This window comes from Colias philodice, chromosome 11 (assembly GCF_061535455.1).
Source record: "Colias philodice isolate Cphi_HAF_F1 chromosome 11, ilColPhil1 Martin Lab GWU primary, whole genome shotgun sequence".
Taxonomy (NCBI): domain Eukaryota; kingdom Metazoa; phylum Arthropoda; class Insecta; order Lepidoptera; family Pieridae; genus Colias; species Colias philodice.
Window position 1 is genome coordinate 6,028,214 of NC_143096.1, and position 17,733 is coordinate 6,045,946.

Consider the following 17,733-nt stretch of genomic DNA (forward strand, 5'->3'; position numbering starts at 1 on the left):
ATAAAATTAAGATATAACATAGTATCTATTGATTAAAACTTATGTTGCACAAATTTACATAATATACGTAATTATAAACAAAACATATCCATTTGTAGTCAAAATTAGTTGTATAACACGAGATTTATTAGTACTTTTTAAATTTTCAAGGGTTGTCTGATAATTCGGGTAAGTTCTCGAAGGTTCATTCTTAAAGGAGCAAACCGTTTAAGATTCAAAGTCAATTTTAATTTAATTGTTTCATGTATATTTAAACTAAATGGAAAAGTTAATTACGTGCGATTTTATTATATTTACGAGTTAGATTTCTTATTCATAATTATTGTGTCATCAATATGTGTCCTAGTAATACACCTTCAAAATTTGAGATATGAAATACACGTTGTAACTTTAACTTCAGTAGTTATACTTACGCAAAAATGTTATTTTAAATGTTTTGGGGTAATCACATATAGGGTATAAATATTTGTATGTAAAGTACCTATTGGGTATATATATTTACTTAAAAGCATCAAATTTACGACGATATTAAAATTTAAAAGTTTATATTTTTAAGGATTCCGTTATCATCCGCAAAATAATATTACGGATGGAATTACCCAGTGTGAATTACCAACAACAATAGAAAACAAAGTACACATTAACAAATAAGTAAAACTTAAAAAATACTAAATAACATACATTTGGTTACATTTACTTATTCATGAGAAAAATGTCACGAGTTGAAAAAGCCATATCTACTTATCACTCAAAATTAACCCAAAAAGTTTTCGGCACTCCTGGCTGCCTCAAAATTTCGCTCCAACTGTCTGCATACGCGGATTTGTCATCGATGAGTGCCTTCCCTAGAATTTCTTTTTTCGCCATTTTAGTTTTACAACCGAGACTGATGTAAATGCTAACTTTGTTCAAGTTCGCTTTGAACACTGATAGCTTCACGGTTGCGGACTTGGGATCCCATCTGGCCGATATTGTTGGAGCGAATCTATCGCTTTTCCAGTAGCACTCCGCTTTATTCGCTTCCAATATTGTCGCCTTCAAATAGAGGGGAGCTGAAACAGAGGTCAATGCCAATATAAGCTGTTGGACAAATTTCAATAAATCACGATTGCCCATTGGATACCAGGTATTAGTATCGTATTGCTTACATACTTATAAAATAGATTCATATTTGGAAATGTCTACAAGTCTACAAGTTTAAGTATTTAACAAATGTATCAGTTGAGGTTCAGATTCTCAAACAAAACTGCCCCAAAAAGAGATCAAATGATAGAATAATATATTAATATCTTAGAAAATATACATCAGTTTGAACTGAAAACTATTGCTCACTCCCCCTTTAATAAAACATGTGACGTACAGTTGGTACGTATTAGTTTCAAGTTTAATCGGATGTACCTTAATTCAAAGCATGTCCAAACCAGGAAAACCACTCCCTCTATATCAATAAACAAAGCACGTTACGCTTCGCAAACTGTTAATTTAATAATAGACGTTAAGTATGAGTGTTAGCATATTTTATAATAAATAAATAAAAAAGGTATAAATTAACGTAAGCTGCAAATGTATCAAAGTACATGAAATAAATATATTCAGCCAGAATATGGTTTTACTTTGAAATTATAGGTCATACAAATTATAAATATAAAAAAAAAATCAAAATTATTCTTTTTGACTTAGTGAGGGCGTTTGTGCACTACAAGGAATTTTACTGTTGGGTAATCCGATTTTTTACGGTCCGGTGTGGCATGAAAAAGCCCATGAAATGGCTTGTGCACCTGTCCGTCATTACTCGGATCAGTGTGGTACCGTTCAAGGAAGTTTGGCGGTATAATATGATATTATAAATGATTGTTTTTACATTTTACAAGAAACGAGTACAAAATATAGAATATGAAATATTATCTTACTTACTTCGTTATAATAAAAAGTAAAGTTCCGTAAGAGATTTAAAATGTGTGTTTCACTTATTTATTTTAATCGGCGACGAGGAGCAAGGAAAGCTATTCCCACTTGAACTTTAACTTACCAACACTTACTTAAATGATAATTAAGTAAATGCCCTATGGCATTTGAAAACAACAAAACAAACAGCGACTTGTAGGTAGACACTACTATACTACTTGCTCTGTGGTAGACACAAAAAACATCCGAAATAGGGAAAAGTGAAATGTCGGACAGTAAAATTACATACATGTATATTGTATAGTGCACAATCTAGTATTTAGATTAATGGCCTGCCATGCCGGACAGTAAAATTCCTTGTAGTGCACAAACGCCCTGAAGTTGTTCAGTTCAGGTGAAATCATTTGTTCAATATTTTATAACAAAGTTTTCAAATTCATCATAAAATTGTTAAGTTCCACACACGACTCTAAAAATAAAATCAAAAACATCCATGCCACCGGACGCAAAACCTCCGCAAAAAGATTCCACGCAAAAACACGAGGACAATCATAAGTAATTACCTTTATATTGTTCTTGTTCTTGCATTGTCTGAACGCTACACCGAAGCCTGTTCACTGTAAGCTGCACTGTATCATTTAACCCATCTTCACTACCCGTGTATAACAACGTCACTTCTAGTTGTCCCTTCTTGTTTTCGCGCTGAAAATAATTGATGTCTTCATTAATTAAATCACAAACATTGAAAACATAGGAGCTGAATTGTAATAAAGGATCCAAGTCTTATTTCAATTGACTCAAACATTTCTATTAAATATTTCAACCATGTAATTAAATAACTCTTTGACAATATACTGTTTTTGGACTTATAGGAGTGACATTTTCAATTTTATTGGAGACACAAATTCTGAGAAAATCCAGTAAACAACGCAATTTAATTTTTCAAAGCTTGTTACCTCTAAAGGCCCATTTGAAACAATTTAATTTGAATAACAATAGACGCAGTTAACCCTAACCATTCTCCAATAATTTGAAAGCCAAACGTGTAAGTGACAAACAACAAATTAGAACGGATTTATATGGGAGTTCAACGATGTATGAACAATCGATCTCTATTTGACACAGCTGTTCCCCTAATCCCCGCTATAATAATAATTATTGTTATCTATACATATGTATAATAAATCTGTAGAAGGGTCAATTCTGTACATTGAAAATATTGAAAAAATAAATAGCAGGGGGTGTTACTGGATCGATACCAAACCCAAATATGTGATTAAAAAAATTTTTGTCTGTCTGTCTGTCTGTCTGTATGTGAAGACATCACGTGAAAACTAACGGTTCGATTTCGATGAAACTTGGTATAATTATACCTTATTATCCTGGGCGTAAAATAGGATACTTTTTATCCTGAAAAAATACGAAGAAAAAAAATAATCTTAATTTTTCAGTTTTATCCATAGACGTTGTTCTGTAGAACAGCGAACACACGTTGGGTTATGGGTATTATTATAGGCCTAGCCGTATTTGAGTCCAATAGATATTTATAAGATGTTATTGTCAGAGTTACTCAAAATGGAGAAATAAACCATCCACGCGAAGACCGACATCCGCGCGGACGGAGTCGCGGGCGGAAGCTAGTGTTTTAATAATTTAACATGAAATGCAATGCAATTTTCAGCATTTTAAGGTTTATTTTCAGCATACATTTGAATTGGCGACTATAAAATTTGAATCCATATCCTTAGAGATAAACTTCGTAATAAATACACATAAGACCTGGTCAGAAGCAGGCAAAATTTTATTTTACGATGTTGACAAAAAGGGAGCGGAAGTAAAATCGTTTATTGACATCCTCTTCTAAAACTGTGTAACTAGTTAACTACGTAATAAAAATACTCTACAAATTGAGAACCGATGTTTGATGGATCGCTGAATAGTGATTTTGCGATCGGTGACAAATATCTATTAATTATTGACTCCATTTATGACAAGGACTATTATAGATGTGTGTATCTGTATTTAAAGATATGCCAAGAGTAAATATGTATTAATAAAGATAGTATAGATATAGTATAACACAGTTATTAAAAATGTAGGTATAATGTGTGCGAGTGAGGACGTTACTTTAATTACCCGCAGCAGACGTGCATGCACTTTGTGAAGTACCTATGGTATAATTTAATTTAAATTAAAATGAAATATCTCAAATCTACGCCTGACGCTCCATCCTTAACGATGTCAATTAATGATAGTAACTGATAAGGCGTAACAACAGATATTCTTTTGGATAAGGAAAGTGTCATTTAGGTAAATATAAACTCGTCTCGCAAAAAACATCATTGCATAATTACGCGCGATAAAAGTGTTTTAAATCTTTAATAAAGATTCCCAAGGCTGTTATCTTACGTCAGCTGTATAATATACGTTACATACTCTATCTGGGCTGAGTCAAGGTCAAAACTATTCTATTGTGCCTACACGAGCTCCAAGACTGTTTAAAATTCTCAATCACTCCCAATCTGCTGATGACTCACCACATCAATTAATAAAACTATTAGCGAGTTAGCCTTTGAACTGATGTTAACTACCTGTTTATGTGTAATGCCGTGAATAAAAGCTGTCCATAATTTAGAAATTAAACACATTTAGCAGCAAGCTTGGTAGCGCAGTTTGGGCCTAAATATATTATCTACAATTTATACAACAGACAATGTTTATCCAATTTAATGTGAACATGATGTGAACGTGGCTGTAAAATCGCTTTACCGTCAAATAAAAGCGAACCTATTTATAACTCCTGTACGGTAAACTTTTGTGATCTGTAACGTATATGGGTCGACAGAAAATATTTATACAAGCAATAGAGTTATCTCGGTGAGGAAATTCAGTCCACGTTCTATTAAAATTGGTTCACCACCATAGCATTTAACAGTTACGGGTAAGTAACTGGGAGCCAATAAAGACGCTAGAAAGTCTATAGCGATTGAACCCCACACAAAAAGCAGTGGATTGTATCCATATCAGAGCAGCGGCAATTTTCTCAGACAGTTCCTAATCAAATAAAAACCCTTCAACGCGGCAGATTGTTTGGAGCACAATAGCTTTTTCTTTCATCCTGTGTTTCGACTACGTAAACGTGCATTTGGAATTGTAGGATTTATAAAGTCAGTGAAAGGAATGCTATGAAATCCAAAATTTTTAATAATGCTATTTACAAAACTCGTTTATTTTAATATAAATAGTTTCCGAGCCCTAATTTACTTCCAAACTATGTAAAGATTGGTCTTGAATAAATCAATAATCTTCTTCTCCCCATACTGATACCTAATATCTCGGATTGAGTCTACAGTAGGTATTTATCGTTTACGTTTTAACGCTAAAGTGATAGAACGTTTTACTGAAATTTGGTAGAGCCAATAAAAAAAATTACACTTTCAAATGATTGCCTCAAAGTATGTATTTCGTCATTTCATATTTGTATCTATAGAAATTATTAAATGGTCTGATATTATTAGTTTTAATGCATTGTGCTAAATTACTACAGGTGCATGTTGATAAACAACTACCTACCTAAAATAAGATTAAAGTCATGTGGAAATTAAATTCTTGTCTTTTATACAAACAACATTTAAAAGAATTTACTTACTCGTGTATCAATAGTATTAAGTCCACTTGTAATCGCATTAATTGGTCGCCAAATATCAGGTGTTCCAATTAAACCATTTTTTAAATCATTCTGAAATAGTTTCGAGTCAAAATTCCACGTCGCAGCACCAACAGTTCTTCGTTTTTCTAGAATAGATTTTTGTGTTATACTCTCAGCTTTAGTGGATTTAAAGCTACTGAATGTTTTTTCCAATAGTCCGGATTTTGTTTTTGGTTCTTCATCGTTCATTAATTTCATAGTTGTCTTTGCATCTAAAGTTTTAGCGCTTTTTCTTTTGTCTCCATCTAATTTTGGCGCCTCCAATAATGCATAAATTGTCAATGACAAAAAGTGACCAGCTAGCTGACTTTGAAGATCGATTTTCTCATTTGGCTTTTTCGCATCCTTTGGTTTAAGCTGGAATTTAAAATCTTCGTTCCAAACGGGCCAAGAACTGTCTTGTAAAGTCGTCTCATATTTGCTGTCCCCAGGGAAAACTTTAACCTGAAAATTATCAAATTTGTACGTAAATAATATGTGTAATATTATGGAATGGGAATTGTTTTAATAACTTCGTATGTGCTGAACAACGGAAATTTAATAAGGACAGTTTGTCGTGTGTTCATTTGTGAAACGATTAGCAATAAAGAATAATTTACTTCAGGTCGTCTCAGGATGATCTTTAAATATAAGAAGGAAATACAGTATTGACATTTTGATAACATGTTTTTATCGGGATTCTCATACTTCGAATTTTGACCTAATTGTACGTTAAAGTAAAATTAATGCTTTAACTATTAGCGTATTATTGGCCTCCAACCCGACCTTTGGTACATGGAAACTTTTATTGGAATTTTGAAGTTAATATTTAAACGATAAACAAACCTATTGCCATTATCGAGGGGACATCATACGAAACGACTCTAATTCCAAAATTTAACGATGTTTATCTTCTTCTCTTTGAAAGGCAATACGTTATTAATTGTTACTTTTATCTAGAGGGAAATAAATTAACGATCTTACAGGGTTGCAGCGCTATCTGAGCGTTAATTTAATTAACATAACTGGAGCTTAATTGTCCTCCGATAGTGAATTACTACCGGCGTTATAAGCTACTGTATTTCAATGAATAATTATTATCCTTACTTGAGAACCATTAATTATGCTATGTTTTCAAAACATTTTTCAAACAACGTTCGCGTTGTCTTGCGTATTTTATTTTGCCGTTGAATTTCAGCTTAATTCAGCTATTCATGATAAAATCCAGACTATGAGTTTCCTTGATCTTCACGCTCATTAAATATTATAATTATTTTGTTCAATTTATAGTTTAAGATTCGGCTACAGGATTAGTGCGTCACTAACTACTAATAAGCGTACTAATCTTGCTGTGGGATTGTAAAAAACCAAGATTGAGTGAGTTAATTATACAGTAGTATTCTTTACAAAACAGAAATATGACACGCACGTAGAAGTAAGACAAACATATCCAATAAAATTAGCTATGGTACTATTTATTCTATTGTACTGTGGTATCTGCGGTGTATCGAGTTCCGATCAAACAAGCTCCAGAACGGTAATTAATAATACTGATAGGATGACATCGATATAGTGAGGACAAAAATCATTTTTAATTATTTCTATAGATATAGGTACTCGTATGTGTTACTAACAATTTATGAGGGAAAGGGGATGGTGGTCGTCTTGATGTTTGTATGGTGATAATAATTCATATTACCTATACGGGTAAAATTTGATTACATTATTAATGTTAAGGTGCGTAAAATGTTGTGTGACATAACATTAAATTAATAACGATAATCGCTCTCTCTTCTATTTAACCTGTCAGAAACATTTCTATATTTCAGAATACATTGTTTTGTTTTTCTAATTTTGGCATCTAGGTATATGGCACAATTTGGGCACAATGTAATGGTTCATAGATGGTTTGTAATATTTATCAATTAACACCATTTTATTTCGACTTTGTCAATTCACTCCATCGTTGGGACAACAAACTGATGCTAATTTGTCTCATGTTTCTATTAGAGTAAGTTATCACATGTAGGCATAACCTTTCGCAGGCAGGTTTTCACAATACTCGTCAATAAAGATGAATAATTTACAATAACGACAACAATTTATTTCGTAACAATATGATGAATCGAAAATAATCTAATAATTCATTTCGATTTGTTAGATTGCGAAAATTTCCATGAATAAGAAATAATTGATTTTTAATTTTATTTAAATGAGGATTCAGTTATGCTTTATGCTGTCTATAAATGAATCTCTAAAAATGCATTGTGTTTTGAAATTTCAAAACGTGTTGAAAGTGACCAAAAATTATGTGTGTTCAAAATTGTTATGTATATAGGTAGTAAGTATTTCAATATCAATGATATAACCCTAGGATATAACATAGTTAATATTATAATCTGACCTATAGCCAACAGCTTATTAGGTATGTTATTATTAGTAATTTCATGGTACAATGTTATTAATAAGTTATTGGAACACCGAAAATGCATAGCCGGAGATAAGAGACCGATAACGCGACGTTCACAATGTAAAGGGTCCTATGATAACAAAAACGATAATCACCGTTGACGTCTATATAGATCGATTTGGTGACGTATCTACGTATACCTACTTCATGCAAATAGAAAACTCCTTTTGCAGCACTCTATCCACCTCTATTTCTCATACGACATATTATAGTAGGCTTAGGAGTTGTTTGATGCTGGTTTTTTTAAACCACTTACATGATCAGTGTTTAGTTTTATTATGCTTGTACTGTTAGCAGTAGGTAAATCGTAATTATGTCCAACATTACAATTAAAGGCGACCGAGTTCAACTAGAATTGATAGAGCCCGAACCACACCCTAACTCTAGCAATGATAATTGCATGACTTGTACAAAGTATATTTTGTACAAATTGTATCTATTTGACGCTATCTCACGTATTCCATTTTCTTACTCTTGTTTATGTACTTTACCAAATGCCTGTACTTAACGTTAATTGCTTAAAAATGATTAAAAGAATTAAGTGATGGCATTCTTCATACTACTTTAATGTAATCAGTTTTTAGTTTTAGAAATATGTAATAAGTTTACAAAAACCACATCCCTAATGAGTATATTATTAGCGTTACATAGACATACCTAATATTCTAATCCTACTAGTAATACATATTTGATATTATAAATGCGAAAGTTTGTGAAGATGGATCTGTGTGTGTATGTTTGTTACTCTTTCACGCAAATACTACTGAACCGATTACAATGAAATTTAGCACACATATAGAACTTGAATTAACACATAGGGTAGGTTTTATCCCGGAAATCCCACGTGAACGGGAACTATGCGGGTTTTTCTTTGAAAACGCGGGCGAAGCTGCGGGTGGAAAGCTAGTAAGTTATAAATCTACCTAAGGGGCATAAAAACACGAAGCCTAGGTAGGTATATTGTTCCCATTGATTTCCCACTTCGTAATATAGACACGCACGAAAAATCATGGCCAGCTGAGGCAGCAAATACGTGACATACTGTTTCAGGTAGATAAATAAAGAATGAAATCCAAGGCAGAAAAAAATTGAAAACGTTTATAAAAATAACTTTAACTTCAGTAACCACATATTATATTTTTGACAAACTTACCTATTAATAAATAGCACAATAATGGACAGAGACTGAAGATACGGGAGCTTCAGCTATCACTTTATCTCGCAAGCGGTAAACCGCAAAACTGCGCGAGATAGACAAACTAGTCTACGGTTAAATAATAATAGTTTAAAAAAACTAAAAAACACGCTTTTAGTTCGGTTTTCTATAAAACGCGTGTTTTTTATTATTTTTTAACTATTATTTATTTTATCAAATTAGTGTATTGTCATCGGTCCTAAATAAATCTACAAAGTTTGAACGAAATCTGGCCGTTTAAAGTGGGTCAAAATCCCGCCCAAAGAAGTCGGTTACAAAGTTACAAACATACAGGTGAAGCTAATATAAAGCGTGTAAAAACGATGTGCCGATGCCGATGCCGATGATCAATGTACTTATACGTAAGTGCCATGGAAATTAATTTTGGCGCACATTGACGATTTCTACCCGCAAGCATTTTGTTGCAAGCGAGACTGCTTATATTCGTTTCCTTGGCTTAGGTACCTAACCTATATCACGGCTAAAAATCGCGGCGGTAGAGCCGTAGTATGATGACCTAGGTCTTTATGTTTAGTTATAAGTACCAACTACTAATTCAGATTCGTTTCCTTATCGTTATATGGAAACTCATACAGATAGTCAGTTAACTACTTCCGTGAGTTCCGGATAAAAATGCTTCAAGATATAACTAGGTAAGCAGGTAGATAATGTAGGTATTCCACGTTTTTTACGTACTTTTCACGTATAGAATATTATTATGTACGTGGTTTATTCTTTTTTGGGTCTGGACTCTGGATATAGAATAAACCCATGACCTTTGGTTAACAACGAAAATGTGCTGTGACGAAACTAGACCAATTCAAAACGAATAAAGAATGTATCTTGGAGGTATGATGATATATACCTATTAATTCTGTACCTAATTAATACACATACTAGGTTATAGGACTTATAGGTACCTATATGCTCTTAGATCAAATCTTATGCGGCTTATGCCTACTTATGTAGCCTTAGAGCATTAAAAAAATTAAATGCTCTAAGTACCTATTTAGGTAATAGAAAATATGTATTCATACATGGACGTATAAAAAAAGACGGACGGTATATCGCCTAAACATTGAGTGAAGCCTAGTAATGGCGGCGAAACACCCATGTGTGCGTGCCATGTTGCCATGGCAACAGCTGTCCTAATGACAATGGCGGCTGTATTTTTTTCTATAAATTTTGCCGTAATAATTTTGTCATTAAAACATAAAAAAAATAACTTGCTTCCCTGTGGAATGTAATCCCTTGTGTTTTGTTATTTAAAATTGTACTGTTGCGACACCATTTAACCACGCAAGACGGCATTTTAAATATTTTTTGTGAAACAGTGACGCAGTTAATCAGTCGGTAGTTCACGACGTAATGGCGGCCGACTAGCTTACTATGGTGAGAGTGTGTGCGTGTTTATTGTCTTTACACGATCGCTAGCTTACTATGGTGGCTTCACGTTGTTTTTTCGTAATACGGCGTCCGTCTTTTTTTATACGTCCATGTATTCATAAATATATATGTATTTGTATAGGGAGCATAACGTCCTATTAAGTATTTTTATGTGTCACGAGCTACGTTTTTTATCAATAAGTAGGTATTTTCTAAATTAAACATGCCGAATTAGCGTAAAATATAGTAACTAAGACGTATAGATAGGATTGCATTTTAAATATTTGCTGGTTACACAAAAAATCCTATGTCAATGGAATAATACAAGCACAGAATACAAGCTATTATACCTAGTTTCACAAAAAAAATATTGAAAACTGTGTAAGTTTAGATGACAGTATTTAATTACCTTAACAAGGTATCCGTGGGCGCGACTGAGACCAAACAAAGACGGGAGATTGCGAGCGCCGATAACAGTGACAAACAAATTTTTACTTATTGGATGTAATGATAACTTAAATCCTATCTCTGGTTCCAAGCTACCACTACCGGCCAGTTGATTATCCTTATTATTATTTAAAATATTCTTTAATTTACTAAAAGAAAACGCCATCGTATTTGAAAAACATAAAACTTCTATCTGCAGTCAACTATCAAACGCACATAAAACCGGTTTAGCAGTTAAATTAATCAAAACACTTCAAACACAATGTACACTAATTGTCGTTGGCCCATTCATTTGAATTAAGACTACATCACATACAAATTAAAGTAAGTTCAAATGAAAACTTTGAAAAGTTTATGAAACAAGCCTAATATTAGTAAACACCAATAACGTTTGACAAACCACGATTGTTATTTGTTACTGAATTGAATAGGTAGTTTGAGAAGTTATGAACTGTCAAACTTTGTACGTCGAAAACAAGTCAAAAATAATGAATGACATCTTACGACTTACACCAATACTACAAACATACAAAAAGTACTATAGCACCTATATACAACACATCGTTGTTCGGATATTTATAATTTAGCCGTATTTCATACGAACTTATGTTAAGCACGCCATCTTGTGTTAATTTTATGAACAACTATTTTATCTGTCAATAAAGTGACATAAGTCATAAATGACCCAAAATATGGCGCCGTAGACGGAGAATCCAAATTGGTTTCTCTGTCTACGTATGGCGCGGTGTCCACTAGGGGCACTAGGTAGTAATGTGGTACTTAGTAATGAATAATGATTTTAATTTAACAACTGTTGTCTGTAATCTGTTACAGGTTCAGTTAAGTTGATAACGTCTTAAATTTAAATAACCACTTTCTATAAAATAAAATTAATTAGGTAGGTACCTAGAATGCCTAGGTACTAGAATTATGTATCGCAACGGCAAGGAACAAAATGTTATTATACAATGTATTAATACAATACAATGTATAATATATATCTCAATGATTTAGAATATGTTTTTTTTTGCACATAGCACAAGTGGACATCATTTTAAAAATCTTTCCATCATGTAGCCATTTCAAGAGATTGGTCGTCGATAATTTTTTATGAACTTAAAAATGTTTGCAATTCTAATAAGTATCATATATTTTTCAATTACTATTGTTATGATTTATTTTGGGCGAAAATTGAAACAAAAATTATATAAAAAATACTTTATTCATATATCATTGAACATTACACAGCGATCTGTACAAAACAGGTGCATATTATAGTCACAATCTGAATATATTATAACCATACACATAGAGAAATAAAATCTGCTTGCAAACAAATTCACTTGAAATCTCACAAGTTTATGACCTAGAGAAGAGTTGACTGATACATGCCATGATCCCATCATAGTAATGTATGAATATTGATACAATTAACACAAACATAGCGAAGCAAATCCCGGTAATATACATAAATTGGCTGGCTTCTTGGGGAGTTGCTAAGAGTTCTTCACTGCTTGTATCTCTATCCAAGGCATCAAACTCTGATGTATCTGAAACACAATACATTTGAAAATGATTTTTGATAAGTATGTACTAAAAACATTATTAAAAAACTACGTAAATATCGAACAAATACTATGTATCTATTATTTCAGAGAGCCTACTACAGTATTAATGAATATATTGAAGACGTAAATTCATGGAATGTCGCACTTAAGAACAACAATTCAAAGTTACCTGCTGGAGTCTCAACATCGCAAATAACATCCCCTTCGGTTATTTGAAGATCAAGAAGTTCTTTTACAGATACCAGAGCCTCTGCAGGCGCCTCTCCGGGGAATAAATAATCACAGAGATATAAAGATCCAACGGGAACTAAGACTCGCCTCGGTGGTTCATTGAAACAGACTTTTTCTGCAAACATAATAAATAGGTCTTTTAACAAATAAGCAGATATATAAATTCACGAAATGATAAAAAAAAGTATAAAGGAAGTCTCAAAATTAAAAAAATTAAATACAATCGTAAGAAAAATTGATGTCATACCTTCAGGTAACAAATTGTCGTCAATTAACGCATCACAGTGCATTGTAAAGCGTGATGCAAGTGACCTTATAATGTCCTGTTTGACAGCAGCAATCGCTTCACTTACAGTGGCTTTTGGATACATGAATACACTTGATGCTACTACTCCACTGAAGTGTATATTACCATCACATTCTAGGTATTCAACAGTCTCGGGTAGGGAGTTTTCCTGCAAAATATTAATGTTTGATGTTTGACTTTGGGAAAATCTATGTTTGAGTATAAAATTAAATGTTTATCATAGGAAAGAAAGGAATAAAAAAAAAGATAAATCTGGTCCCTGTATTCCTAAGTAATTTCCATAGAAATCTAAATAACAAGACACTAGAAGTCGTAAGCGTGCGTGACCTTGTCGCCACTCAGGTGATTTGCACATCACCAGTGCATTCGTCACTGTTCAGTTGCTCTGGAGACGTATGAGTGTATACATGGTGTGTTTCAGCAATTCCCATTGCGGAAATTCTTCCACAAGTTGTAATTATACTTATAAAGGAATAATATTTCATCGGAAAATATTTTTTTTTAGAAATAATGCCGTTTTTCCTTAAAATTATAGAATATTTACAAGTATTACGAGTGTCACCATAGTAATCGAAATAACATTGAATGACACAGTCGACCATTCTTATTATCACGTTTGTTCGTATTGGAACAAAAAGTCTCATATACTTAGGGATGTTATTCTAAAATAAACCGTAAATTCGTGCGTTAGGATACATATTCAAAAGCTTAATTTAATAGATAAGTTAGTTTTCACTCAAATCAAGCTGTCCAATAAAAGGCATAGTTTACTTGTGTGTACTGTTTAGCTTTCGGTTTGAATGTGTTGATTTTGGCGACAGCAGTTTTCATACGAATTATGACATTATAGCCCTTCTATGTGTCTTGTTATTTAGATTTCTATGGTAATTTCCCTTATACGGGAATTATAGCACTTAATTTTTCAAAGAAGGTGTTGGGCAAGATAGGGCAACATAAAACGTCAGATATTTGTCGGTAAAATTAATTCAGAACAAGAAATCTTGAGTTGATGTAATTATAGATTTAAACATCATTTGGCTTTAAAAAAATTTTAAAGGAATAGTACATGCATACTTACAAATGGCACAAACAATGAAACATGCATTGATTTCAACACATCTTGTGCAGATTTTGTACTATTTTTTACTTTTTTCTTTTTATTTAGCTGTTCCAGTTGTTCGGAACCTTCCTTTAATTCTCCATCAATGAACATAACACTAGTTTCAATTGTTTTATGTGCAGATTCTAGAATTTGCTGTGAACAAAAAGTTTACAATAAATACATTTTTCAAGTTCACAAACTAAGTTAAATAATTTTTTATTCATAACAGTAACAAAGCTAAGGGTGCAAATAAAATATGAAACCAACCTGAAATTGATGTTTAACAGATATACCACTCTTCTTCACTATGACTGGATATACTTCATCAAATTCATAATAGCAGTCCAACCTTTGCCATTGTTGTGGTTTTGGTAAGAATTTCCACTCTACAGGTTTGATTGAAGTCTTGTTACCCGTCCCAACCTCCACACTTTTACAAGTCAATACTTTAGTACTTGTACACATATGCAGAATTAATCTCTCATTTGAATGAGGATAATTACCATTCATATATGGATTGGCATTCTGTGCTTTAAATGTGTAATTTAAAACTGACTTCACTTTACTGAAGTAATTGGGATCTTCAAAAATATCTTCATCGCTTGTTACAAATATACCTGAAAATACATGTTACATATTTAAGTCATAAGGAAAGAAAACTTGCTATGATTAATGCACAGCAATACCAAACAAACAATTTAATACTTTCACCTATTATTCAGCCTTTTATTGTATTAAATAAATACATATTACCATTACAACAATACTACTTTCGAATAATAAAATTAATGAACCTTGAACAAACATTCCTCCGGGCAACATTCTTGTAACATGTTTGGCATGATCAGCTACCCAGGTTTCAGACACTCCTAACAAGTTCCTTAAAGGCTCTGGCTTCTCTGATGTAAAACTATTCTCCGATAATGCATCAGGGCTTTTTTCTTCTGGTGTCCGTGCAAGATGAATGACATTTTCACGTGCCTCAGTTATCTAAAAACATTTTATTGTACTAAGATAACTTAAAATTCTTTAACGCATATATTTCTAACAAATGTCAGTCACCTACCTGTCCCAAAATTAAACCAATTACATAAACTTCCTGAGTGGCATATTGTTCCAAATACTGAAGGCAATGCTCCGGTGAATAAACTGTTCTTACCATCTTGATAAACTAAAAATAAAACAATAACATATTTTTAAGCCGACCTCAGTGTCCCCACAACCAATTTCGTACCAAGTTGGTGCTACATTTTGTTAACAAACTACAGAAAATTAATTCAACCAGATATCAGGGAAATATTTCCTCAAAAGTACTCATAATAGACCAATTTTAGATAGGCACCTACCACCGCATATACTTCTTATTTGTTTTAAGCAGTTTTACACACAAAATAAGTTACGATGGTCGTAGAATTTACAGTAAGTTTACAAATGGTTTACAAATTATTCTAACACTTGTCGCCTGTCTGGTTTATTTTATTTGTCAAACCGCAAACGTCACTTGACACTAATTGACATTTGACTGCTGGCACTGCTGGCAGTCCATAATGCAACGTCAGTTTTTAATCCTCGACGACCACAGAGTACTTATTCTAACTAGATAAACTTGATGCTGGACTAAGATGTTGGACAATGGACATTGATGAGATACAATAATTACTACGTGTAGAGAAGCCACCGCCTACATCACTTATGATCCTGTCAACTGAGGTCGGCCGGCCACACTGCACTCAGTCGCTTTAGCGCGATGGTCACGTTCATGTCTTTTTTGTTTTAAAGCATAAAACCACCATAAAACATTATGGCTGGTTCACACTTTGATTAGTGCGAGTGCAGGTGATGAGTAGTACTACGTGTGGACAGCGACTGTTTAGTGCGAGTGTTTAGTAGGCTGTGTAGTAAAGTGAATAGAAGCGTATTCTATTTTTTTGCGAGTGGACTGCGAGTAGCCACGTCCCGCGCGCCCTCCCTTCCCCCTCACTCGCAGTGTGCCTGCCTAAACACGTCTGGACAGGAGTGTTTAGTGTTTAGTGTTTAGCGTAGTGTGTAGCGTCGCGAATTTCACCATTGTCCTGCACTCGCACTAATCACCTGCACTCGCAGTTGAATTGGACACTACTCGCACTACACACCTGCACTCGCACTAATCACCTGCACTCGCACTAATCAAAGTGTGAACCAGCCATTAAACTTATCAAATATGCCCTCGAGTGTGTTACGATATTGCACTAATAATTCAAGTAATGCGGCAAAATGCATAGGAATAACTTTTCATCGGAAATAGATAATTATTTTTAAAACTTGGTTAAAATACTACGTAACACGGCGTAAAATTTAAAAAATATCGTTTTACACCGTGGCTTATTTTGTTAGATTTTCAGTACATATTTAAAAATACATCATCACTTTTTAAAACAATGGTAATAGTAACTAGTGTGATGATAGGGTCGGCGCAGAGTGAAGCACAGCGCATTTTTCATTGGTGGTCAAAAGTATTATCGACCATTCGACATTGTCCTCATTAAAATAATAGGTATTCAAAATAAAAAAAAAACAATAATTTATTTCCGAGAAGCATCGAAGAGATCACATGCGAAAGGTAGCGCGCTGTGCTTTTGAATATTATTTTAATGAGGACAATCAACAATGTCGATAATAGATTGACAACGAAAAATGCGCTGCGCTGCTCTCCGCCATATCAACGGCGCGCGCGCCAGCCCTGTCAATAATTAATTAATTATTATTATTAACACTATTAAATGTTACTATGAGTATAGGTATATTTAACGCGTTGTGTGGCTTTTATTACTACTTCCCCCGACTATGCTTGTTTCTATCGTTATTAAATAATGTAACATGGACTTAGAAATGAATTTTAAAAAATGGGATCAATAATTAAAATATCCATGACTACGCTGCGATGCATTGATGACATTACGCACCTAATCAATATTTTGATTTTATTTCAATATAATGTAGTTCAGCTTGATTGAGGAATTTATATCAAGTATCTAAGTTACAGTTCTCATACACAATTTTTTTTAATTTTATATTCAGGTAAAATATATGTTCATCAAAATAATTTTACACACAATATTATACCCACAAGTATTATCATAGAACTGTGATAGAAATTTTAGGATCTAAATATAAATGTTTCAATTTATTCAAGTAGCCTGTTTTATTTGCTGTGAGGTAGAAATTAAAAAAATAGTTAGTGATTTTACTACTTAAGTATTAACACATAAGTAGGTAAATGTTAATAAATTGTAACTTAGTTTGAAATTTTTTTGTTAACTTCTTTGGTTATTAAATATTTTTGATAATGCATCAAATTAGTTAATTTATATTAAAGAGATATTTATTTGTAGAATAAATATAAATTGATCTCAATCAAGAACCCATTCTCCTAGAATACCATAGTCCATATTCAT

The 17,733-nt window shown here is 32.9% G+C and overlaps 2 protein-coding genes and 1 long non-coding RNA gene across 4 annotated transcripts in view; 1 reads left to right on the plus strand and 2 right to left on the minus strand.

Annotated features, from left to right (window-relative positions):
• The window catches only part of LOC149484606 (uncharacterized), a 172,417-nt gene that overhangs the window by 134,410 nt on the left and 20,274 nt on the right, over window positions 1–17,733 (plus strand). The window lies entirely within an intron of this gene.
• On the minus strand, window positions 181–11,537 carry LOC149484614 (uncharacterized). The gene is made up of 4 exons (XM_089700814.1): window positions 11,054–11,537; window positions 5,555–6,058; window positions 2,469–2,607; window positions 181–1,052 (listed from the first exon to the last, which is right to left on the minus strand). Exons 1-4 carry the CDS (start codon window positions 11,255–11,257, stop codon window positions 745–747), a joined length of 1,155 nt encoding a protein of 384 aa, XP_089556940.1. The 5' UTR covers window positions 11,258–11,537; the 3' UTR covers window positions 181–744.
• LOC149484615 (protein odr-4 homolog) lies at window positions 12,295–15,819 on the minus strand. Of its 2 annotated transcripts, none has more exons than XM_089700808.1 (8): window positions 15,646–15,819; window positions 15,366–15,470; window positions 15,094–15,289; window positions 14,567–14,916; window positions 14,276–14,452; window positions 13,138–13,345; window positions 12,829–13,005; window positions 12,295–12,641 (listed from the first exon to the last, which is right to left on the minus strand). In XM_089700808.1, the coding sequence occupies exons 2-8, from the start codon at window positions 15,459–15,461 to the stop codon at window positions 12,451–12,453; spliced, it is 1,395 nt and encodes a 464-aa protein (XP_089556934.1). In that variant the 5' UTR covers window positions 15,462–15,470; window positions 15,646–15,819; the 3' UTR covers window positions 12,295–12,450. The 2 variants fall into 2 exon arrangements, with proteins under 2 accessions (XP_089556934.1, XP_089556935.1); XM_089700809.1 differs by having other exon boundaries at window positions 15,642–15,787.